The following is a 25,138-nucleotide window of genomic DNA, read 5'->3' on the forward strand; positions in this document are numbered from 1 at the left end:
CCTCGCCCATTTCACAGATGAGTTCGGCGATGCTCCAGGAGCCTGCCGATTTGCCCAAGCCAGTTCTGGCAAGGAGAGACACGGGAGGGACGGCGACCCAGAGCATCGGGGCTTGACAACTCTGTTCTAGCTGTTGCCCCAAACTGCCTCTCCAGAACGTCCACCTGGGGCAGCAGCATTGGGCAGTGGGAGGGACACCGGTCTGCAAGAGCCGGGAAGAGCGTGAGTCAGGCATCGATCATGCTGTTTGAGTGAGGGAATGAATAAGGCCCACTCGTAATCCCTGCCTGGCCCATGGTGCGTGCCCTTAATATCCCTTCTCCCTCTCTCACACCCCCTCTTTCTCTTTCTTATGAATCCAGAAGGTGGAAGCATTTCATAGATTATTAATGCGCTAAATGGCCCCTCTGGAGACCAGTGCCAAGAAATGGCTCCAGCCCGGCCTGGATTCTTGGCCTCTGCTGTCTTTCTTAGAGAGCAGCCGCAGGAGTTTCCAGCTGTGCGCCATCACACCGCACCTCCTGAATGGGCTCCGTCAGGTCCGTGGTTCTGGCCACCCAGCCACCCCTGGGTGTGGCCACCCCTGTGCGTGGGCTGGGCGGGAGCAGGATTCTGGCGGGGTGGGTTTTGACCCCTGGGGTGGGGTTGAGAAGTGGGTGCTGTATGCAGCCTGAGTGTCTTGCTAAAGAACCCCCCCATCCTGCCCAGGACGCCTTGGTTTCAGGGTCTCTGATGCCAGAGCAAACCACCTTGGTTGTGGATGCAAAATAGGGTGATTTTACAACTCAGAGCTATAATCGGTGATCGGCTTCAGGTGGAAAAGTCCTTTTCAGTGCAAGAGCCGCTGCTGCTCCGTAGTCCATAGGAGTGCTTTCACTTAAAGGGGAAAGCATTCTGTGAGTCTCACAATGGCAGGAAACACAAGAGGTTGGTCCCACTTTACATCAGAGAAAAACAAGGCTGAGAGAGAGAAAATCAGACCAGATTTTGGAGGAGATGGCACTGGAGGGTGAGCCATGGGACCCAGGTTTGCTGTTACTCTGAGAACCGGGGCAAGGTCCTCTCCACGTTGGGCCTCGGTTTCTCAGTCTGTATAATGGGAACACTGGATCCAACCCTTGCCAAGACCCTACCAGCTCTGCCTTCTATGAATCTATCTCAAATTCCACAACCCACTGCTAAGTTTAAAGAATAAAAAAGCCCCCAAACCACCCCCCCAAAACCACAACCCTTCGATTTCTCAGGCAACCTACAGCTTTAATACGGTAATCACTTGAGACTATCAAGCCAGACGACAAAATTCCTGTTCCTGTGATGCAAATGGCATCGACCAGCAGTTTAGAGCTATGCCAGAATTCAGTAAATAGCAAAGGGCTTGATTGGGGGGGGTTTACTGATTTGGTTTTTTAAATGTCAAAACCAAGCATGATTTAGGTTTTGCAGAAAATCAAGTCCCAAATGTTCAGGGCCATAGTTGCCAACACTTCAACAAACACAGAGTCAACATTCCCCTGTCTGCGTGACCTCCTTCCCTCCACTCCTCGGCAGGAGCATCTCCAAGGATCCAGCCCCATCTCACAGGCCAAAATGCTCCTCCCCCTGGTCCTGGAGGGAGCACCAAGGCGCGGGATGAGCTGCCAAGGGGAGGCTGGGACAGTGCCAGGAGACGCGCATCTACAATTTAATATTTGCTGCGTGCCTTTTAAAGGACAGGCTCCGCGGGATATGGTTCTTGACGAAATAGTGTTTGCATTTTCCTGCCGTTTTCCTGCAAGCGGTCCTTTATCCCTTCAGGAATCTGCCTTTATTTTCATCAGCGAGACTATTTCTGTCTGCCAGCTGAAGCAGCTATCACCTAGCTTCCAAAGAAGGAGGGAGTTTTGTGCTGGTCTCTGAGGATGTCAGCCCCCTCTCGCTGCCTCTCTTGCACCTTCCCTGGGCTCTGCCAGCATCTCTGGTTTAAGCTGCCCTTCCTTCATTCCTGCCCTCCACGCCCCCGCGCTTGACTCGGCCCCAAATTCTCCTGCCTTTCCCCAGGCCCCATTCTCGCAAAAGGACAGACTAGGTTGGGGGGAGGTCAGCAGAACTGCTCCAGGAAAGTGCAAGGTACGGTCAAAAGCCAAACCCCCTTTAGAATGCTGAAGACAGGATTCTGAGGGGGTCTAGAACAAAGTCAAAGAACAACATGGGGTCCAGAGAGAGGAGGTGTGGGGTGAGACGCAGCCAGAGGCCCTTTCGGGTCTCCCTCTGCCTTTCCTTTAAAGGGACTGCAGGTGGAGAAACACTCCTTCAGGTCTGGTGGGCTCCGATGATCTGCCCTCCTCATTCGAGACGGGACTGAGGCCTAGAAGGCAGGCATCCAGGTCTCTGTCAGCAAGTACTCCCCAGCACCCCTCAGCACAGGAGCCAGGCCAGCGCCAAGCCCCAGGGCGCAAGGCTGAATGAGAGAAGACCCTGGCCTCAGACAGCGTCAGGCCAGGCCGGACCCAGGCACAGGGCCTCACGCCATGGCAGGGGGCTGTGGGTAGGATAACACAGCACAAGAAATGGGGGATGTCACAGGGAAAAGGGCAGCAAACTGCACCAGAAGGAAGGATCACAGTCTTTCCTGCCAGGTGGAGAGACCCCTGTCTGGGCCTGGGGACACGAGGGAGCAAGAGGAAGGTGGGGAGCAGGGTGGGGTGACCGAGCACCCTCTGACCACACCTGGGACTGTGGGCTTCATCCTGGCAGCTCTGGCATATTTGCCCTGCTGTCTCCTCCATGCCTTTTTCCCCAAAGGGGCTGCACAGCCCAAAGTTCTGGAGCCCGGGAGCACTTCTGAGAGCCCCTGGCGCCCCGGGCCTTCGAGGCCCAGGGTTTGGGAGGTGAACGTGCATCAGAAATCACCCGGCCTCTCCAAGAACTAATTGCATCTAAGTCTTCGGGGCTGTGGGCACTGAAATGGCAGTGGGGGTGACGAGTAGGTCTATGCCCTTAAGACATTTGCTGAGTCCCTCAGCCTGGACCCAACGAGTGGAGCCTGGGAATGGGTATTAGCAAAGTCCCATCCCCACCCCCCAGAAGTGACCCTTAGGACATAGTTTGAGAGCCTGCAACCTGGTCTATGATTACTCTCTATATTAGATCTCCCCAGCAGCAGGCCTGGAAGAGACTGGAACGTTCGGGCAACTTTGGGTAACAGGGAACCCCCTACTTCACAGCCAGGCGGCTGGCGCCATGCTGGATGCCTCCAGCGATAAGGGCTTGCTCGCAAAAAGTGGAGGCTCCCTCCTCACTAAGCAGCCATTGCTCCTGCATCTCCCACCGACATCACTAAGAACCGGCAACATCTCTCACAGAGCCACGAGGGTCTGGAGGTGCAGACTCTGGAGTGTCCTTCAGTCTGAACATGCCATTCCCACAGTCAGACCCTGCCCCTCCCCAGACGCCTGCCAGCCTGTGCCCTAATAGGCCCCTGCCAGGGAGGTCCAGCTCTGACCAGCCCAGGCTGGGACAGAGCCTGCACGTCACAGCCTGGACTCTTAAGATGGTCCTTGCACCTAGCTGGAGGAGCCAATGCTCCCAGTGGCCGAGTGACTCACATTGTGACTTAAACAATATTAGGCTCTCGACGCAGCAACCAGGAATCAAGAAGCCCGGCAAAAGGCAAAAGTTAAATTTAACCGATTTTGGCACCAGGCTGAATTTGCACCCCTCCGTCGCGCGAATCCCTATTTTTGTGGCACGAGGAAACAGAAACAAGTGATTACACATTCCAGGCTGTCTCTGTCCAGCAAGCATTGTTCCCCCAAAGGGCAGTCAGAGCTCCTTTTCAATTACACAAATTACATGCATTTTCCCATTTGCGGAACTCTGTTTGGGAGCCCAGTTTTGAATAAGTTAAGGGAGTCATTGAATCCCTTGAGTGAATGGAGGCCCACTCCTCCAACCCCTGCACCATCTCCACAAGCTAGCTCAGCCTCTCAGAGGTGGGGAGGGGGCCTAGAGGTCCCCAGAGTCTGCCTTCCCGGAACGTAGAGGGAGGCAGAAGCTCCAAGGCTCCTTCCTATCAAGATCCCGGTCTTTGTGGCTCCACATCCCTCAGCTGGCTCCGCAGCCTGGGGGACGTCTACTCTCCTGGGCTCAGCCTATGATTCTGCCTCTGAGGTCCCCAGAGCTCTCCAAACTGCCAGGCACCATCCAGTTCCCTGTCCCTTGGCACCCCCGTCAGCGTGCAGCAGGAGCCCTTGACCTCATGCAGTCTGAGAGTGGATGTCTATGGTGTGTGTTTGGGGTGGGGGGCATTGTAGCAATGCAGACTGAGCCTGTGGCAGTGGGGACCAGGAATCTGCATTCCCTCCTGCGACCTCCACCTCCCCAGGGTCACGTCCATGTGGAAGGAAACTTGCCATGCAGGGGTTTCAGGCTCCACAGCCTGCGCCCTGCATTTAGCTCAGTTCAGCACTCAGTGAGGACCTGCTGGGTGCCGGGCCCTGTGCTAGGCACTGGGAACTGGGGGGTGAAGAAAATGGGGGCCCCTGGTCCCCCAAGAAGCTTGTAGTCTAGTAGAGAACACCTAAAAATAGAATAAACTGTTTCCCATGAAATGTAATTCCTTTACTGACAAAATATCGTATGCAACAGAAGTGACGTAGAACCACGTTTCCCGAATTTCTCTTCGTCATTACTCTCCTGAAAAGCCGTTGTAGATATGTTATCCTAACCCTGCACCACTCATGAAATTTTAATGCCGCAGATACTATGGGTCTACTTATGGGGGCGCCTGGGTGGCTCAGTGGGTTAAAGCCTCTGCCTTCAGCTCGGGCCATGATCCCGAGGTCCCGGGATTGAGCCCCGCACCGGGCTCTCTGCTCAACACGGAGCCTGCTTCTTCCTCCCTGCCTGCCTCTCTGCCTACTTGTGATCTGTCAAATAAATAAATAAAATCTATATTTTTAAAATCTACTTATGTACTGTATATATCTCTGTGCTTTTTACATAAAAAAGAGTAGGCTGTTTTGCCCCCTCCCCACAAGAACCAACTCAGGAGATGGCTTTCATAGAGCAGGCTTTATTGAGGAAGAAGCCATTAACTTACCCTGGGGCTATGGGAGGCACAGAAGGAAAGGGATCAGGAAAGGTATCCCAGAGGAAGAGGTAATTACCCAGGGTATGGAAGGCTGAGCAGAAGTTCCTTAAAACAGAGAAGGGACTTGGCATGAAACCTCCTTTGCTGGGAAACTTGTGCTCCACCTTCTTCCCAGAACCCCTCCTTCCTGTGGTAGTCAGCCTTCAAGATGGGCCCCAGCAATTTTCACCTCCCACTGCAGCTTGTTTAGGCCTCTCACACGATAAATAAGAGCTAATTTGTATGACCAAGAGCATAAGGCATAAATGAGTGTGCAACTTCTGAAGCAAGGTCCTAAAAGAATTTTCCACCCTGCCTTGGTCTCTAGATGGGTAGCTTTGGGGGAAACCAGCTACTGTGCCATGAGGACACTCTAGCGGCCTTATGGAGAGAACTGCAGGAGAGACACCGACGGGCCCCCACGGTGAGGGAGCCGCCTGGGGGTGGGGGGCTGATCCTCCAGTCCCAGTCAAACCCTCAGACGATGCTACAGCCCAATCTCCGAATCTTCCAGCTAGATCCCAAACATCATGGAATAGACGTAAGCCATCCTCTGGGTCTGAAATTTCTGACCCAAGGAAATAATGCTGTAATGATTACTGTTGTTTTAAGCCGCTAAATCTGGGCATGAGTCATTACACAGTGATAACTAACACAGTCCCGTCTTCGTAACTCGGTCTCCTGTCTTGTCAGCTTCTCAAAGCTGGAGGCCTTCCTTGCTCATGCTGAGGCCGGTTGGCTCTGGTTAGCAAGCCAGGAGTTTCTAACATTGTACTCGCTCCGGCAGCTCCTCAGAGAATTCTGAAGGGTAAACCATTCCAAGTGAGGATATGGAAAGGCCCGGAAGCTCCCTGGCTTCCTCTCTGGGCGGGGACCCTCCACGGAACTTGGCCTGCCATGTCAGAGCAAAATGTCCATCTGCATGGAGGTCTTTCCAGCCTCCGTCCCTTCCTTCCTCCCTCCATCTCTCTGATCATTCAACAAACATACAATAAGGTCTGTGGAATGTTAAGCACCAGGAAAAACAGGAGGAACTCAGGCCCAGCTTCCATTCTTATGGAGCTCACAGCTCGGAGCTTACATGCCCCCCACACGTGCAAAGCCCTAAGACAGGGACAGTGCTATGCATGTGTTCTGCTAGGAGTAAATGCAGGGAAGTGACAAAAATAATTTTTCTAGAGGGGCTATCTTAGAGATAATAGTAAGGAAAAGCTTCTTGGAAAAGGCAGCTTTTAAGCTGAGTCTCCAAGGGTGGGTGACACACTGGGCATGAGGAGAATGGGGCATCTCAGGCGGGGGATGGGGGGCAGGGAACCATGTGGCTGGAAATACCCAGAATGCTGAGGCGTTGAGGTATTCAACTCAGGGAGCAGAAGGAGGCAGGTACAAGAAGGAGCACTTAGTGCTTAGGATGGGCCAGGCCCGGCTCTAACCACAATCCCATCCCTGAATCCATAGAGCGGTCCTATGAGATCAGTCCTCTCCCGCCCCGGATTCTACAGGTGAGGGGCTAAGGCTCAGAGGAGCAGTGCCCAGCCCAGCTGCACAGGGAGTGGAGTGTGTTCCTCAGTATTCAGGAAAGGAAGCTCAAAGACAGAAAAAGGGACCCCGCCAAGGTCTCCCAGCTGTTTGCAGGCACCTCGAGGCTCGAAGCCAGGGGAGTGGCGCTGGGTCCCAGGCACGAGCTTAGGTTTGCATCACAGCACCCCAAGCTGCTCTTCTGGCCTCCTCTCCTGTTGCATGCACCCACACTCAGCATGGCCCACTCAGGCCACCACAAGTGACTCACAGCTCCCCAGGCCCACATACTCCCCCACCTCCTGCATCAGAGCGCCCCGTTTCCTCGGCTGGCAATGCTCTCCTCCACGGCTCCAGCTGTCCAGCGTCCCCTCTCCTCCTTCCCAGCCAGCTCCACGTCGCTCCTCTGGGAAGCCTTCCTTGACCGTGGGCTGAGAGGGCCAGGACCTCACCCCTTCTTCCTCATACCTCAGTCACGGGTAGCTCCGGCCTCCCTCTGGGCCGTGAGATTGGGGCTCTACCTCCAGCTTCTCATGCAAGCAGGGCCAGATTCCTTGAGCTCCTCAGTCAACAGGAATGCAGGGAAACCTGATCCCGCTGTGGTCAGGCTTCGATGGCCTTCTCATTCTCACCCCGGCTCCCCACTGACCCGTCCTCTGCTCCCTGAATGAGCCAAGTTCTTCCCCAGCAAAGGCCATCTGCATTGACCATTCCAGCCACCCAACCCACTCCTTCTCATGCTACAGATCTCAGCTCAAATGTCACCTCTGCCAAGAGGCACTCCCCGACTGCCTTGGGACGGTCACCACTAGTCCCATCACTCTGCCTATTTCCGTCCTGGCTGTTTCCTACCATAGGCTCAGTTCGAGACTCCCTGAGTTTAAATCCTTGCTCTGTTACCTACGTGCTGAGGGTCCCTGTGCCAGTCACTAGGCTTCTGCGTGCCCAGGTTTTCTGGTTTATAAAACGAGGGTGACAATACTGGCCGTAGCACAGAGCAGGTGTAAGGAGTGAATCAATGCAAAGAAGTGCTCAGAACAGCACCTAGTAGGTTCTAAGTCTGGCACGCGTACGACATCAGTGTCGGCTCTTTGTAGGGTGACCTGTTCACTTGCTCGCTGCCTGCCTCCCTCCTAGCACATAGGCTCTGAACAGGTAGACGCCCACCCTGTCCTGTCAGCACTGTGTCCCCAGAGTCTACCAAAACCCCAGGTGCAGAATAAGCTGCCCATTCTCTCTGCCGCACGGCTGGATGGCCAAAGCAAAGACATAAGCACACGACGTGGGTCACCCCTCATCTTTCCACGCTCTTCTTCTCCCGTTCCAAACAACACCTGACACTAGTGAGTTTTGCCTCCATCAGCCCATGCCCTCCCTGGCTGGCTGGTGTAGGGCCTTAGCCAGTGCAAAAAGTGCACCCTGGCCAGGAGCCCGGGCAAAGCCCTGTGTGCAGTGTTCGGGGAGGGGGGTGTCTTGATGCACAAGGCCATGTCAGTGGGGGAGGGGAGCTCAGCAGCAAGTAGAGAAAGGCCCATCTGATCAGGGAACAGTGAGAGCAGGGCTCAGAGGCCCGAAGGTGCAAGATGCCTTTGGGGAAAGGGCGGGCGGGCGGGCGGGAGGGGCTGAGGCATGGACAGAGTGGCAGGTACAGAAGAGGACACTGGGCAGGCAGACCGGCTGGACAGTGGTGACAGAGTCAGGCTAGGATGTCATTAAAAGATTCCAAACACGCAGTGGGGGTGTTGGGGCTACCCCATGGAGACCCACCGTGTGGGCCTTGCCACCACCAGCCCGGAGGAGGGGGTCAGGCCAGGCAGTGGGGTGGCGGGGGCCTGGGCAATCTCCAGAGAAGAGTCAGGGAGGCCTGACCTGGGCAACTTAGGAGCTATGTTGTACCAGGAGTCATTCCTGCAAAAGACTGGTGGCTAAGGACAATCCCCCAACCAAAGGCGACCTGGACCTTACCTGCACCAGATTCCAGCCTTGGAGGGACTCCGCAATGATGGATGTAACGGATGGACAGACTCCTCCAAACACCATCAAGTGGTTCGGCCCATATTTTATTGCATCGTAGAAGGCTTTCAACCCTTTTGCATTATCACACTAGAGAGCAAGAGACAGAAAGAAGAACCCAAATTAGAAACAGCTTTCCCCAGGGACAGGGGCCCAACGGTGGATTCACACAAACAAACTTCCTCATGGGAAACCGGCTGGGTTTCAGCTCCCCCCTTGGGAGGCCTCTCTCGAAGCCAGCCCTGGGCCCAGAAGACATCGCGAATGTGATGTTGGTATCCCCATCCCAGCTCTCTTCCCACTGAGCACCCTCCCAATCCAGGACCAGTGCCTCTGTGGCTATCTTCCTGCTCTGCACACTGAGGAAAGGGCCCCCAAAATGTCTCCCTCTGGGGTCTCCACCTTCCTGCAGTCATTTACATGTTAAAAGGGCACAAATCCACACCCATTAGAATGTCTAGCATCAAAAAAGCACAAAATGTAAGTGTTGGCCAGGAAGCCAAGACACGCAGAGAAATGGGGATGCTGGTGCTTTGCTGGGGGGAATGTACAATGTAGTATTGCAGAACCCCAAAACCTTCAACAGGATTACTGTACGAGCCGGCATTCTGCTGCTGGGTAGACAGCCCAAGATCCGGGAACCAAAGAACCAGAAGCAGGGACTCCAAGACGTATCTGCACACCCACGTTCATAGCAACACGATTCACAATCGCCAAAAGGGAAAAACAACCCAAATATCCTTCAAGAGATGAAGGGATAAACGAAATGCGGCACAGACACACAACGGAGTATTTTTCAGCGGTAAAAAGGAAGGAGTCTCTGACGCGTGCTACAACACAGAGGAACCTTGATGACATTATGCTAAGTGAAATAAGCCAGATGCAAAAGGACAGCTATTGTAGGATTCCACTTAGATGAGGTCTCTAGAGGAGTCAAATTCATAAAGACAGAAAGCAGCACGGTGGTTGCTGGGGGCTGGGGGAGAAGGGCATGGGGAATCAGTGTTTAACGGGGAGGATGGGAACGTTCTGGAGATGGATGGCGGTGATGGTCGCTGAGAACCAAGGGAATGTACCTGATGCCATTCCACTGTGCACTTAACGAATGGTTAAAATGGTTAATCTTATGTTCTGCATAATTTATCACAATAAAAAAAGAAGGAAGAAGAGGAGGAGGAAAAAGGGGAGGAAGAAAAGGAGGAGGAGGAGGAAAATCTAGAAGGAAGAACTCGCTCAGCAAACACTTGTTTGCTGGGGACTTAGGGGCTGGGTACTTAGGTGACATACAAGTTGTACCCGGCCCCCTGCCCAGGTGCTTGCATTCTAGAGTGGAAACCTGAGCCGTAAAACAGATCCCAGCAACCCAATATGGAAATGACCCGGGACAAATGTCCTCAAATGTTACTGACTTCCACCTGCACCTCCATCACTCAAGCCGTGTCGTCATCTCTTCCCTGCATAGTTGCAGTGGTGCCTAGCTGGGCTTCTTGTTTCCCTGGGGGTCCAGGTAAGCCTGCTCACCTTCCCAGCCGCCTTCTGGGGGGTGCTGTGTAAAACATAAACCAGTCCTTCTGGCGATCTTGCTTTCCGTGCACTTAAAGCCCACCGCCTCCGCAGAATGTTGAGTCTCAAAAAGTTAAAAACATAATGCTCATGAAAACTGAGATGGGGTACATGTCAAGCTTTTATTTAACTCATTAACAAGGGGATCTGCAAGATGACAAAATAGATTCAAAAGGAAACTTGAGAGACCAGGATTTTTATAGTGGAAGGAAAAGTAAGAATAAGGTCAGATTGCCAAATCAGGTACAAAACTGGTTAATGTCCTATAGGGCAATAAAAGTAACCTTTGGAGACAGAAAAGAAAATCCCTACAGATTGGCACATCATGTCAGTTGTAGAGAATTATAAAGTGTCTAGGGCTTAAATTCCCCCAGTCAGATGACTCTTAGGCAGGGAAGCTAGAAGAGGCACTAGGTGTTAGGCTAACTGGTTATCTAATAACTGTTTTCTATTATTTACAAGTTTGATATCAGAGTCTGAACCCTCCCTATCATCATGGATACAAGAAGCCACAAGGTCCAATCCCGCCTCCCACTCTGACCTCTTTTCCCTCGACTCTCTCCCTTGCTCACCAACTACAGCTCATCCAGCCTCCTTTCTGCTCCTTAAAATGGAAAGCAACTTCCTTCCTGCCTCTGGGCCTTTGCACTTGCTGTTTTCTTTGCCAGCAACAATATTCCCTTGGTTCTCAGCATGATTCACTCCTTCTCATCATCCAGGTCTCAGCATAGCTGTTACCTCCTCACAGACCTCATCACTGTCCCCCATCCAAAATGTCACCCACCACCAGCCCCACCCTAACACGCCACCTTATTTATTGCCCTAAGGCGGTTCTTAAAATTATCTGAAATCATCCTGTTTTTTTGTTGCCTGTAGATTGACGGACCTCCTGACTAGAATGTAATCCCCTGAAGGCAAGATTTTTGTCACTATTTTCACATCTGATGCCCCCGGAGCAGGGGGAGGGGAGGGGCTGAGCTCTGGACACCTGGGGATGGCAGCAAAGGGCCTAGACAAGGGCTGAGGGGCCACGCAAGGGTGCTGGATTGCAGCCTGCAGAGATTTGGGAAATAATGTCACTTTAAAAGTTAAATTTAAAAAAAATAAATAAAAATAAAAAATAAATAAAAGTTAACTTTAATTTTAAAAATGACCATGCTAAATTTTTTTACCAAGAAAGAAAGAGAGAGAGAAAAACAAAAAGTGGGAAGGAAGGGGGAAGGGAGAGAAGAAAAACTAAGTTCTTATTGTTTCCTGGGGCCCTCTAGTTAATGTCCCCACTCCTTGATTGAAAGCCACATTCTCCGACCTCAGCAGAACACGGCAAATATAACACAGCAGGTCATGTTTTAATGGTTTCTACCATGATTTCCTGAATCATTTCCCATTTTAATACATTCCTGTAACGATTTTAGCTTGTTTTCTAATCTGTAGCTAATGACAATGATAATACAGTACTGCAAGATTTATAATCAAAGTTGCATGAACATAATATTAGCAACAACGAACTTACTTGTTTGCTCTGCAAACATTTCCCCGGCCCCTTGTCTGGGCAAGATTCTGTAATGATGATATTGTCCTGACTTCTCACAAATACACAGCTTCTGAATGTCAGCTCAAGAATAGGAGAATCTTTGACAACCAGTATTTGAACTGATGAACCTTCTAATGTTTGCAAATGTTTATCTGACTCCGTTTTCACCAGGTTGGGTGAGGACGGCAGAATTTTGGCCCCCATGACCTGTGCCTTTGCTCTTACTCTCACGAATAATTATGTTACATGCAAAACCTGGGCAGATATTAAGGTTTCTTATCAGCTGACCTCAAAGAATTATCCAGGTGATCTATGTAATCACACAAGCCCTGAAAAGCAGAGATCTTTTCTGCTGGTAGCCAGAGTGAAATCAGAGGTTCCAAGCATGAGATACATTCAGTGTGCCTGTTGGCTCAAAGATGAAGGGGGCCACAGGTCAAGGAAACGGGGGCTTCAGTCCTACAATCAAAAAGACTTGGCTCTTCCCCAGGTGAGCCTCCAGTTAAGAACCCTGCCCAGCTAACACTTTGATTTTCCACCTTCTGAAGTCCCGAGCAGAGGGCCCAACACAATCACACAGTGCCCGGGCGTCTGACCCCTGTGAGCGAGGTTGTGGCGTCAACCACGAAATCTACGATCCTCTGTTAGGGCAGCAACAGGGAACTCACACGGTGCAGTAAAAGGAGAAAAGTAAGAATAACAGAGTGAGGTTTTCCTTAAAGATAAGTGTATTCCATTTTAAAAACCATCCTTAATTTATAGATCCTTCCTAGTTTTTGTGATATTGAAATGTTTTGTTATAAAATTACAGATGATGGGAGGGTTTTGTTCTTAGTGTCCTGATGTGACAAAATAACATTTGTTTGTTTGTTTTTTTAAAGATTTTATTTCAGAGTGATCAGGAGCAGGGGGAGCAGCAGACAGAGGGAGGAGCAGGCTCTCTGCTGAGCAGGGAGCCCAATGCAGGGCTTGATCCCAGGGCCCTGAGATCATGACCTGAGCCAAAGGCAGATGCTTAACCAGCTGAGCCACCCAGAAGCCCCCAAAATAAATCATGTGTTTTTTTTTTTTTTAATCTAAGTTTTTCTTCCATGGCCCTTCCATGCTGCGCTCTAAGTTAGCTTTTACTGATGTGTGAAATCCAAACACGTGGGCATCACTCATCTAGCCAGCCCTGTATCCTCATTTTCGGATGCACACCGAGGACCAGAGGTCACAGTCCTATCAGGACTGGGAAAGGGTTTTCACGAGTCCCAGTTCAGAGCTTCTCAATAATCTGAACTCACCTCACCAGGCCAACAGGATGTTAAAGCTAGCAGTGTTCTGGGAAGGACCACTTCCCCCAGGATACTGCTTCCAGCTTCAGTGCTGTGGACCTGAGGCAGGATAAGCCGCCTCCTGGACACCAAGCACACTATTTCGGCTGCCCTGCAGGGAACACGTTGATAGCGACTAGCAAATAAGAATCACACGGACCTATCTGTCCCATTTTAGCAGCTATGCTTCCTCGTCTTTATTTCTGATACTGTATCTTTGTGCCTGGTACCAATAGTGTCCTAATTAGAGAGACTTTCCAGCCAACCAAAGCTGAGTCTTTGTGGCTAGACCAGCTTGGAGCTTGTCAGGCTGAGCCACTTGGGCACCTAGGACCGAGCAGAGACGTGGAGCCAGCGAGGGGGTCTCTGGGCTCTCTGCCTTCACTTCAGCCAGAGCTCTCCATGTATCTCTCCTGTCTTCAGCATCCAGGTTCCCTGTGCTACTTAATTGGAGAAGGGGATTCTACTGCTAGCAGCATCAAGTGCCTGGAAACCAGGGAGGTTCTTGCCAGTGTACGATTTTTGTCTTTGGCCTAGGAAGGACAGGCAAGTGCCCCAGAGGCGAGGCTCAGTGAGCCAGTTGCTTGAGCACGCTCCCTCAAAGCTGACCCACTGCACATCGGTTTGGCTGATAATCAATTCGCCAAATCACCAGGGGAATTTCTCTAAGTGTGAGTTTCCTGAGGGACTCCTTGCAGACACTTCACACAGCCATTTCAGGAGGATTCGTCCTTCCGGCTCCGATGAAAGTCAATTTCACCTGTATTTCACATTTCAGTCCCTCCTAAAGGCTGCCCCCAGAGACGTCCCCCGAATGCCTGTGTATTACCGTCCTCTTCTTGCAGACTTCAGACCCTCCCTTGCATGAGCCGGGGAGAGGCCAAAGCTTCTCTACTCCATTTAAGGTGTCTGTCAGATGGCTTTTAGTGAGCCGGTCACTGGGCAAAACTATCATTCTGAGAAATTGTTTATGGCAAGTTATCTCTGAGTGCTTTGGCTTTTGATGAATTGCTCTCAGAGCCCCTGTACGGGGGTTCTCGTGTCCTGGAAGAAAGCTATGGGCTTTACCATGTTCTCGGACTTCCCCACCTCGCCAACTAGAACCCTCCCACCACTCACACTCTGATGCAGAAGTTCAAAGCTTATCGATGAGGGCCACTGCCTCTGATCTGCAGTTTTGCAACCTGGACATGGGCTCTGGCACACAGTAGGCCCTCAGTAACTACTGCTTCCCCGGCCCCGACTTCCCGCTCCTCTCTGGTATGTTTCCTCTTTGCCTTCCACGGATACCACACCTACGGCAGCTCACTGCCCCCAAACTCCCTGCCTCGAATTTCATTTCCGATGGCTCCTCCTTTCCAGTAAGGACGCACTTGTCACAGAGAAATCATAATTGGCACATATAGGCTCTTAAAATTCAGCACCTATGAAGGGGACTAGATCCAAAAGCCATGCAAATCCATTTTTTAAATGAAAAAGTAGAACTCTGGAATACATTCCATTTCTCACTTAAAATCTCATTTTTAAAGAATTTAAATACTTTCTTTGACTTCAAAATTTCAAAGCAAATGTTGCTGAGAGTTAAAATGTAAAAATGCCAAGAAAATGTCAGAGCTAATAACGACCAATTTGAAACTGAGAATTACTCTGTACATTTCAGACTTGAAGGAGAATTTAAACACTGATGTGTCCAACCTGTCCCAGATACAAAGTCCTCCTCTGTAGCCCTGCTCTAGGAGCAGTCAGCATCTGCTTACATCCCTCCAGTGAAAGGAGTCTCACTCCTGAACTGGAGAGCATAGGGGTCCTTGGTGAGCCAGCTCTGCTTCTTAGAAAGTCTTAAAAATCACCCTCCTTTAACACTTAAGTTCTCATCCTAGAGCAGAGGTTAGCAAACTTTTCCCGTAAAGGGCCAGACAGGAAATAATTTAGGCTTTGGGGACCATGTGATATCTGTTGCAACTTGTCAACCCCTTGGAGCATAGAAGCAGCCATAGACAATACATTTTAAAAAAAAAAACAAAAAACAAAAAAAACCGAACCTGGCTGCATTCCAGTAAAATTGCATTCACCAAAACAGGTGGCAGTCAGATTTGAGCCATGGGACATAGTTTGCCCACCCCTGTTCTGGAGCCTTTTAGAATTTGTACAGTCTTCCGTTCCCATGAGAGCCCTACAGACACCTAAATTCAGGCAGACTGACTTGACTCTAGGAGAGACTTTCAGTCCAAATGACCCTTCACTCTTCTAATCATCTCCATAGGATGTGGTATAACAGCCTTTCCATCTGTGGTCATCCTCAGCAGAGGCTTCAGAGGACAGACATTTCTAGGATGCAACCCCCCCCCCATTCCACTATCTGCCCCACAGATAAAGAGACAGAAAAGGAACACCAGCTAACCTGAATCGTGAACTCACTCTGTGTTTGACACGGTACTCAGAACTTGAGGTAAATCACCATATCCATGACAATACTGTTCTAAGACAGGTACACTAGTATGATTTCCAGCCTCACTGAGAAGGAAATAGAGCACCAGAGCAGTTAAATCACCTGTCCAAGGTCACAAAAAGGGTGAGGATTCTATCCCAAGCAGTGTCACTTCAGAGCACTGTTCTATTTTAAATAAAAACACATCATATTCACTTGTAGGAAAGATTATACCATACACATACAACTTACATAAAATATAAAAAACAGTCATAGGAGCCTCCAGTATACCCAATAGCCAGCTTGTGCGGAAGCCTACGTGGTCACCCTACAGATCCCCATCCTTCACTCGGCGGGTGCCCCTAGTCTGTATTTAGCTTTCCTTGCTTTTCTTTTTTCAAAGATTTTATTTATTTATTTATTTGAGAGACAGAGAGAGAACACAAACTGGGGGAGAGGGAGAAGGAGAAGCAGACTCCCCGCTGAGCAGGGAGACCGATGCGGGGCTCGATCCCAGGACCCGGGGATCATGATCTGAGCCAAAGGCAGATGCTTAACTAACTGAGCCACCCAGGTGCCCCTTTCTTGCTTTTCTTTATTGTTTCATTACACATTTATGTTTCCTAAATGCTATATCATATAATGTTACTTGTTTTTGAATGTGTGTATATATATATATGTAGAATCAGGCTGTATATTTTGCTTGAAACTTGAACTGAAAACCTCTGTATGGCTTCCCATTGTTTGTGAGATGTTTGTGGCTGAACGTGGCGGCGGTTCATTCATTTTTAGAGCTGTGTAGTATTCCCGGGTAGGATTATGTCATGCTTTATCTGTTCCTTGCCCTGTTGATGGGACACTTGGATTGTTACCCATATTTTGTTTGGTTGCTGTTATAAATAAGGTGGTTGAAAATGTCTATATGTGTCCCCTCGCTCATATGTGCAGAGCTCCTCTAGCATCTAAACCTGGAAATGGAATCATTAAATCACAGGATTTCCCACATTTTTTCGAAGTGATTTTATCCATTGACACTCCCACTGTCAGTGTTCAAGAGGTCTCCCTTCTCCACATCTCTGCCCTTTCCCAGGGCACCAGCTCTAGATTTTTGCCAATCTTGTACATACTGATGTCATTTCAATTTATCTGTTCTTGATGGTTTAAGAGGATAGCCATCTTTTCATATGTTTATAGGCGTTTTGTTTCTTTTTTTGGGACCAGGGATTTTGCCGTTTTTCTAGTGGGTTGTATTTTCCTTATTCATTTGTTCAAAGCACGCGTAGATGCAATGCTAAACCGAATGAAATGATCACCTCCCACATTCTGAGCATGGACTTCTATTAATGTGATCTTAGAATGCAGTCCTTGTATTTGGCACCTACTTTACACAGACCTTAATGTCGGTAAAAACAACAACAACAACAACAACAAACTACTAAATTAGTACACATAATCTTGGTAACAAAACATCTATGAAAGTTTCTTGTTGGGGATAGGGGGGAAGAAAAAGACTACTTGATGAGAAATGTAGTCAACCAAAACATGACTCAAAACCCAAATCTCAGGAACAGAGGCTTGTAGCTAACAAGGAGCAATTCTGACTACTGCACCCATCTCACAGTAAACAACCGGCAAAGTGAAGAAATTAACGTAACATAAAACTCCAGAAAGAGGAGAAGGAAAAAGGAGTTGTAGAATTGCAAATTTCCTTTTCTTCCACAGGAAAATTTGGACTGATTTCATCTAACATTGAAAACTGGAGTTTAAAAGCCAGGACTCAAACCTCACTGCTTTTCATTGTCTTCTATTACCCTTGATATTTTAGAAATCGGGATTTTCTGTAGTGGATCAAAATTGTGTAATGAAGAGAAATTGTATTTTCTTATTTTCTCCTGTGGCCTTCAAAAAAGTAAAAGTTGTCAGTTTTAAAGAGCACATAATAATGATCTTGTTATAAAATTATTTCTGTCCATCTCTCTCCGCGTAACATATGCATGGCGACCTGTCTGGAATGAGACTCCTCTAATGTTAAAAATGATGAGATTTTGTTTTTTAAAAAATATTTTATTTATTTATTTGATAGAGACAAAGATCCCAAGTAGGTAGAGGCAGGCAGAGGGGGGTGGGGAAGCAGGATCCCCGCTGAGCAGGGAGCCTGATGTGGGGCTTGATCCCAGGACCCTGAGATCATGACCTGAGCCAAAGGCAGAGGCTTAACCCACTGAGCCACCCAGGCGCCCCCCAATGGTGAGATTTTGAATGATTTTTTTTTTTACTCTCTTCCTTGTACCAATTTGTTTTACTCAAAATTTTTTCTAAATGCATGTATTATTTTTATAAAGACAGGAGGTCGTTTTTTTAACCAGTGGGCTTCTCACACTCAGCCTGCTTTTGCAACCGTGTTAGATCTTTCTCGTTCTGTTCTTCTGGGATTGACTTTCTGAGCTGAAGAACAGGACTTCACATTTCTTATCGCGAAATCATGTTTAAAATTAGCCCAGCACCATGGCCAACTGAATTAAACACTGTGTTGTTTTTCCATGGAAATTCATTCATTCAGACATCTTCTGAGCCTGTATTAAGTGCTAGGAGAAACGAGTAGGTCCCCGCGATGCACAAAATTCCTCGAACAAAGTAGATATTCAAGAAACACATCTATTGACCTACTATCACTCCTATCACTAGGAGTGATAATAATAACGGCATTTACTTGTACCAGGTACTAGGCTCATTTCTTTATATATATTAACACACTTACTCCTCACAATAACACTGTGAAGTATGTCTTTTTATTATTCTTATTTTAATAGATGAAACAATTGAGGGTCAGAGAGGTGAGTCATTTGCACAAAGAATTACACAGTGAGGAAGAGGCAGAGTCAGGATACGGACATCGAATCCCCGCTCCAGAGTATCTGTGATGTCTTCCTCCCTGGGCACACAGCGACACTACATTCTGCAGCCTTCGCCACAATCATGTGTGACCACGGAGCTTTGCAACATGGCCGGTGAGCGAGGTGATGTACTCTCTGCCCAGGGTTGGCCTAGAAAGCCCCTCCATGGGGGCTTGGTGCTCTCTGTTCCAGCCACGGTATGAGTGGGGGAGACTCCAGGGAGCTCCACCACCCCCGAATCCTTGTGGCCGTCATAGAAAGTGCACTGCCACTTCAAGAGAAACGTCACACGGAGGACTGTCTCAAGAGCTGACAGCCTCTGGGAGCTGTGCCCTTGGGATATGCCCCACTCAAGCCAGGCAACCCGGCCCTTGGCTGAGGAGGTGGTGGAATCAGGGCTCCACCACCTCCAAGCACAAGTCTCAACAGCAGGCAAGCTTGGAGTCCCTGGTCTGGCTGGGAATTTCTCAGAGCCACAATGCTGCCTGGGTCTCTTCTTCCCCACCCTGCTTCCTCCCTATCCCGCTTTTCACGGGGTCATATCTGCCCCCAGTTAGAGGACCTGACTTGCCTTTCTCTGTTCCCTCCCCCACCCCGGACCTTTCCCAGGGCACCTGCTCCCCAGAGCACCCAACCAACACACCTCTGACCTGCACATGACTATGACATGAGCAAGAAATCGTCTTACTACGTGGAAGCACTGGCATACGGGAGTGTCTGTGACGGCCGTTAGACGGCTTCGACTAATAAACATTCCCAACCACCCGCTGGAAAAATTTTGAAATGGAAGAAATGAAAACACCTGGAAAACTATGAGAGAGAGGTGAAACTTTAAAGAGAGACAAAAAAGATGATGACGGGAAAAAGGAGAAAGCAAGCGTGCTGTGCATTTAAAGTATGTCCTTTCTCATGCAGGAGACTGATGTCAAACCAGAACTGAAGAGACTTACACACCTACAGCCCAGATTTACAGCGCTGGGGCTGTCTTAGTCCCCCTCCATCCAGCAAAGGGCCTGGTTCCAAACAGGTGTTTGGTACAGACCGGCTGGGCTGGCTGTGCCACGTGGTGGACACAGTCCCCGAGGGAGGATAGAGCCTGAAAGAAGAGTATTCCCACCCTCATCTCTGTCCCAAAGAGCTTATTAACTCCAGCCATCTTGAGTTTTTCACACCCTTTCCTTGGGGTGATCGACAGACCATCTGCTTCTCAAAGCCTCCAGAGAGCCAGACTGTCCATCCTGGATTCTGAGAAAGACTGGCATTTCTGTATTCTCCCTGAAGCTGTCACTCTGCATTCTCGGCCAGCTGCAGACGGTGTTATGTGACAATGATGGAGCCGTAGCCTGCGTCCCTCCTCTGCACGGGGAAAGCCATCTACCCAAGTCACACAGGGTTTTTCAGACTGGTAGATACACACTGCGTTTCTTGGGGAGCTCACCATAAGTTCCCCCCGCAGAGGCAGGGGCCACGGTCTTAAAAGTCAGGGTCACGAACGTGAGGCATAGGCAGGCTGCCTGTCAGGAGGGGCGAGGGGGAGGGGACAATGGTAGGGGGGGATGCTCCTTCTTACAGGTCTGCACAAGTGTCATGATTTGTCAGCCCTTCCCCTGGGGATGGGGGCCCAGTCACCTGTTAAGGGGGACCACACGCTGGGGGTGTGCCACCGAGCCATCTCGGCCCCTCTCCGCCCCACACAGGTCTCCACAGCGTGCTTGTCTGGCTGGCCATTTGCTGCTGATGGAGGGCGGGAGGTGTGAAGGGGTAAGGCTCGATCCCTGCCCTCTGAGACATGCAGGCCAGGGGAGATGAGAGACACTGGAAATGTTCGGTAAAATGTGGTGCGGGCCACAGCAGAGGGGTGGACCAGTCACGGAGCGCTCCTTTGCTCCCGTCCTACTCATGGGGCAGGGGGTGGGGAGGATGAAGAGCCAGGGCCTGTGGCAGGTGCTGGGGCTGTTCTCGGCCACCAGGGAGTGAGCAAGGAGACGGAAACAAAAAGTTGGAACACAAGGCAGGTAAGAGTGGGAACCACAGCAGAGACACAAGTCATGCTAAAAAGAAGGGATACTCAAGTCACCCTGACATATTCTGCCCTGACTTCTCGGAGGAGGTCTGTTCTGGCTGAGCCCTGAAAGGTGTAGAAGAGATAGAGGTGATGGGGAGACCCAGCGGGCTGAGACCGAGCGTGAGCGAAGGCCTGGAACGGGGAAGTGCCCGGCACGCAGGAGAAACGGAGCATTTGCTTCTGGGGCAAGAGCTCGAGCTGCAGAAGGGATGGGTGGGGTGAGCAGGCGCCCTGGGGAAGCGTGGACACCAGGCAGGGCGTGCTTTCTTTCCTTTGGACAGCAGGAAGCCCTGTAGGACTTGAATCTGGGGGGTGCAGAATAGGAAACCAGCTTTACACAGATGTCTCTGGAGGCCAGGGTAGAGGAAGGAGGCCCCAGAGTGGGGGTGGGGGGGGGAGGAAAACAGATAGGAGGTGGTGGCCACGGTCCAGATGTGAGGCCTGCTGAGCAACCTGACCCAGCGTCCCCAGAAAAAACACGTGCCCAGATCGGAGCTCAGTGGTCAGGCTGTTCCAAGATTTGGTTTGAGCGCTCTGAATGGGTCAGTCTCAACAGGCTCCTTGATGGGACCCAGTGATGGGGAAGACAAAGGAGCAAAGAGAAGCAAGGAAGAATAAATCCAGCTCCGGGAGCATAGGTTTCGGTCCTGCACAGGGTGGGGCCAGGCCGGTGGCCTCACCCTGGGACCTCCTCTCCACTGACGTTCACTTATAAAATAACAGGAAGGTCGAGTTAGCAGATTCATCAGTCGGGAGAAGTTAGGCTATGATGCGTCAACAACCATGAACAAATTTCAATGGAACAACCCCAAATCTCAGTAGGGCATTCCAGAAAAAATGATTTCTCTCTCACTGAGGGGGGCTCGATGCATCACAGTAACTCAGGGGTCCAAACTGATGGAACCACCACCATCTAAATGCTGTCAGCTACCAAAGGAGAAGGAAAAAGAAAATTCTCCAGGGACTCAACCAACAATGAAATGGAATTCATTGGCCAGCCTTGACCCAAGAAAGTTTCAGGGACCAAGTGCAGCCTGGTCAGTGGGAGAGGGGGCACTAGATGTCAGAGAGCCTACTAATAACTACCACAGTTCATGTCTCCAATTTCTTCATGCCCTAACAATCTGTGTTTTGATTCATGCTCAAAGCCAGATTTTGGTTCAATGTATCCAAATCAAACTCACATTTCTTCAGCACTGATGTATACGCCTGGCACCATGCTAAATTCTTTACATGCGTGATCTCTTTCACCTTTCCTAGGGGATCTCATTTAATCTTTGCCATGACCCTCTGGAAAGGATACCAACATTATCCCTCACTTAACAGAGGAGAAACATACAAGTTCAGGGAGCTTAACTGACAAGCTCAAGGTCGCATGACTCTAGTTAAGTCCTGATCCTGGGATGCAAAACCAGGCTGTTATGCTCCAAACCTTGCCTCTGCCTCTTACAATTCGAGCTGTCCAGAAATGGGGTAAAATGCCTGGGAAGACAGCGGGCTGCCTGTCCCTGTGGGTGTTCAGGCAGAAGCCTGCAGGAGGAGAGGCTCTGGAAAGGATTATTTCACCAAGTAAAGGGTTAAATTAGTAAAAGACTCTAATCTTAAAATTCCACAGGGAGAGACAAGGAGACAGGAAAAATGGGATCCGTCCTGGGAAGAGCAAGTGGTTCTCTGGGTTGGAGGACTCCATGGGAGGATGAAACAAATGAGAGATGGATTAGAAAGGGGGGTTGAGCCCCCCCCCATGCAGGGCTGCACCCTATTCTGGGGGCCCCAGGGAACTTTGGTTTTGTTTGACTATTTTCATCATTTTTAAGCATACAACTCAGTGGCATGAAGTTCACCCACAATGTGGTGTGACCATCATCACTATATATTTCCGGAATGTCTCCATCATGGCAAACAGAAAAGTTCCATACCTATTAAACCCAGGGGGCTTCTTAAAAGGGCTTAACCTGATCACAACATCATCAGAGCTGAGCCGGGAAGACATCCATTCCCGTCACTTGAAGGATATAACTGAGAGGAGGAAGAGAGCCTGGGCAAGGGATGATGGCTCATGAGGCCAGCGGGGGGCGGTCCAGGCAGGAGATGGCAGGACCAGAGGCCGGGTGGTTACAGGGGCTGAGGGCAAGGTCAGATGAAAAAAGTAGAGAAAGGGAAACTGCAGAGGGAGAGGGGAGTCCCAGCTCCCTCCAGTTCCCTGTGCACCTGGGACCACCTAGGGGTGAGCTCAAGGAGCCAGGAGAGAACACGGGGCCCTGGGGGCGCTGCTGAGTCCAGCACCGGACTGGGTGCAGGTTAGGGGCTGGCTGGCTGCTAGCTCCACTGACTCCCTGGGGAGCCACATTTAAGCCCAATCGTCCTTCCTGGGACACAGCCAGACCTGTCCCTCAGGGCCCCCCGGAGGTCTGTGGCCTGACACGGACCTGCACTCGCTCGCTCACTCACTGGACGCCCACTTGGAGGTGAGGGGTGACTGCAGCCCCGGCGGGATCGTCACCCCCTGGGCCCACAGCCACGCACATCAGTCAGGAGACCCGTCCTCCCTCAGCAGCAACTCAGCCGGAGTTAATTATCTGCCTCTCCTGGCCTCTAGCTGGGGACGTGGCGGTCATTCCCCCGCCTGATGGATGGAGGCTGGGCCTCTGTCACACGCCACTGTGACCAGGGGACTTTACTCGGGGACTTTCCAATTCTTCAGTTCTGTCACACAACCTTTCACTTCTGCTGCAGGCACCTGTCTCCAGAGTTGCTTTCCGGAGACAATTTCCCCAATGCCTGGGCACTCCTGGCCAGCTCCCCCAGCATCCCCATCATGGCCGCCTGACTCCACAGGTGCAGTGCTGACCTCACACGGAAGCTGACCTCAGGGGTCCTATTTGCACAGGCAGCCTTGGGCCTAGCTGTGTCCCCGTCGCAACACTTTGTTCCCATACCCCAGTGTCTCCAAGTTTGAAGTCCTAACACGCCTTCCCAGGCCTGCATCCCTGGGACCTGATCCTTGCCTGCCGCCCATCACAGCTGAGATCCTGCTAAGTGGTCTTCAAGCCCACATGGCACTGCCCACCCAGGCCAGTGCCTGGGGCTGCCCCCAGACTCTGAAGGAGGGGAAGCTTCTCTCTGCCTAAAGAGGGCATGCAAAGGGGCTTCAGCTAGAAGCCTAGCTGCAAAGATAGTCCAAAAAACAGACCACACCAAATACTGAGAAGAGAGGCAGGGAGGCTCTGGGAGAAGGAATTCTTCTGAATTCCAGTACAGGGAGGAAGTCCTGATCAGAGCTGGTGGGAGGTTCCATAAGGGGAATTCACTGGGCAGGTCCCCAGGAAAGGTTCCTCTTGGGGCAACAATTTGGGATCGGTGCATTTAGGAGGGTGACCCCCTCTGAGGAAGCCCCTTTACAAGACCCCTGACCAGGTGGCTGACAAAGCACCAAGAGCAGCAGACTTTGGAAGCCTGGGGGCAGGTGCAGGCCCTCAGAGGGCAGCCCATCCCAGCCGGGATGGGGAGCTCATGCCCTGCTCCTCCCTTCTTTGTGAAACAGGCAAGCGATGCTGAGAAGGCCTAACCCTTGGGCACTTACGGGGCTACATATGGTGTGGAGCAGGGATGGGAAGGCATGCTTTGAGAAGGGCTGTAGCGTGGGGCCTCGAAGAGGCCATGGAACCTGGGACCAAGAATCAGGGGAGGCGTCCTACAGGAGGAGGGGCTTCTGTTGAGTCTTGAAACACAAGGAGAAATGAGCCAGATGGAGAGGTTGGAGGAGGGTGACCCACAGTGAGAAGAGCGTTCACTCACTAGGTCGACATTAATTTATTGAGCAGCTACTATGTCTCAGGCACTGTAATAGGTGGCAGGGACACAGCAGGGAACAAGATCCCCACCCCTAGAGAGCTTCTATTCTGGCCAACCAGTCAGGGAAGGGGAAAATAAATAAGGAGGACAAGTCAAATGTTAGCATTAGATAGTGCAATGATAAGTAAAATTTGTTATATGATGATGAGTGCTGAAAGGAAAAATGCAGTGGGACAGGCTGTGGGGGATGGTGGTGGCGGGGGAGTGAGCTGGGGCCTCTAGCTCCCTTTCCAGCAGAGACCAACACCCAGATGAGAACATGGGGAGCACAGAGAAGGTGAGAGGGTGTGCAGGACAGGGGTGTCACAGAAAGCATAGGAGGCCAGTTTGGGGGGTGGGGTGCAGCAGAGGGCAGACCCCAGAGAGGATCATGGGGAATTAGTCACAATCATCTTAATCAGCATTAAACCAGCACCACTGCGGGGCGCCTGGGTGGCTCAGTGGGTTAAGCCGCTGCCTTCGGCTCAGGTCATGATCTCAGAGTCCTGGGATCGAGTCCCGCATCGGGCTCTCTGCTCAGCGGAGAGCCTGCTTCCCTCTCTCTCTCTGCCTGCCTCTCCATCTACTTGTGATTTCTCTCTGTCAAATAAATAAATAAAAAAATCTTTAAAAAAAAAAAAAAAAAAAAAAAAAAAAAACCAGCACCACTGCTATCGTTCCCATGGCACTACTGTAGGTGAAAGCAACTAAGAACCGTAATAGTTTGGGAAAAGGTCCTTGCCAACGCCAAAAGCATCCAAGCCCTGCTAATGAAAACAGCCACTCAGAATCTCAGCATCCGAGGGACCGAGAACCCTCCAGATGATCTCACCCCAGGCTAGGGTGACCCGTCAGAGGCAGAA

General features: G+C 50.6%; 1 protein-coding gene across 1 annotated transcript in view; it reads right to left on the reverse strand.

The window, feature by feature from the left end:
• The window catches only part of GABBR2 (gamma-aminobutyric acid type B receptor subunit 2), a 339,969-nt gene that overhangs the window by 224,360 nt on the left and 90,471 nt on the right, over window positions 1-25,138 (reverse strand). The window contains exon 2 of the mRNA XM_004747687.3: window positions 8,594-8,731. Within this exon, the coding sequence (XP_004747744.2) occupies window positions 8,594-8,731 (138 nt within the window). The remainder of the gene's footprint in view (window positions 1-8,593; window positions 8,732-25,138) is intronic.

Source organism: Mustela putorius, unplaced genomic scaffold, assembly GCF_011764305.1.
Source record: "Mustela putorius furo isolate JIRA1106 unplaced genomic scaffold, ASM1176430v1.1 tig00000580_pilon_pilon_pilon, whole genome shotgun sequence".
Taxonomy (NCBI): Eukaryota; Metazoa; Chordata; class Mammalia; order Carnivora; family Mustelidae; genus Mustela; species Mustela putorius.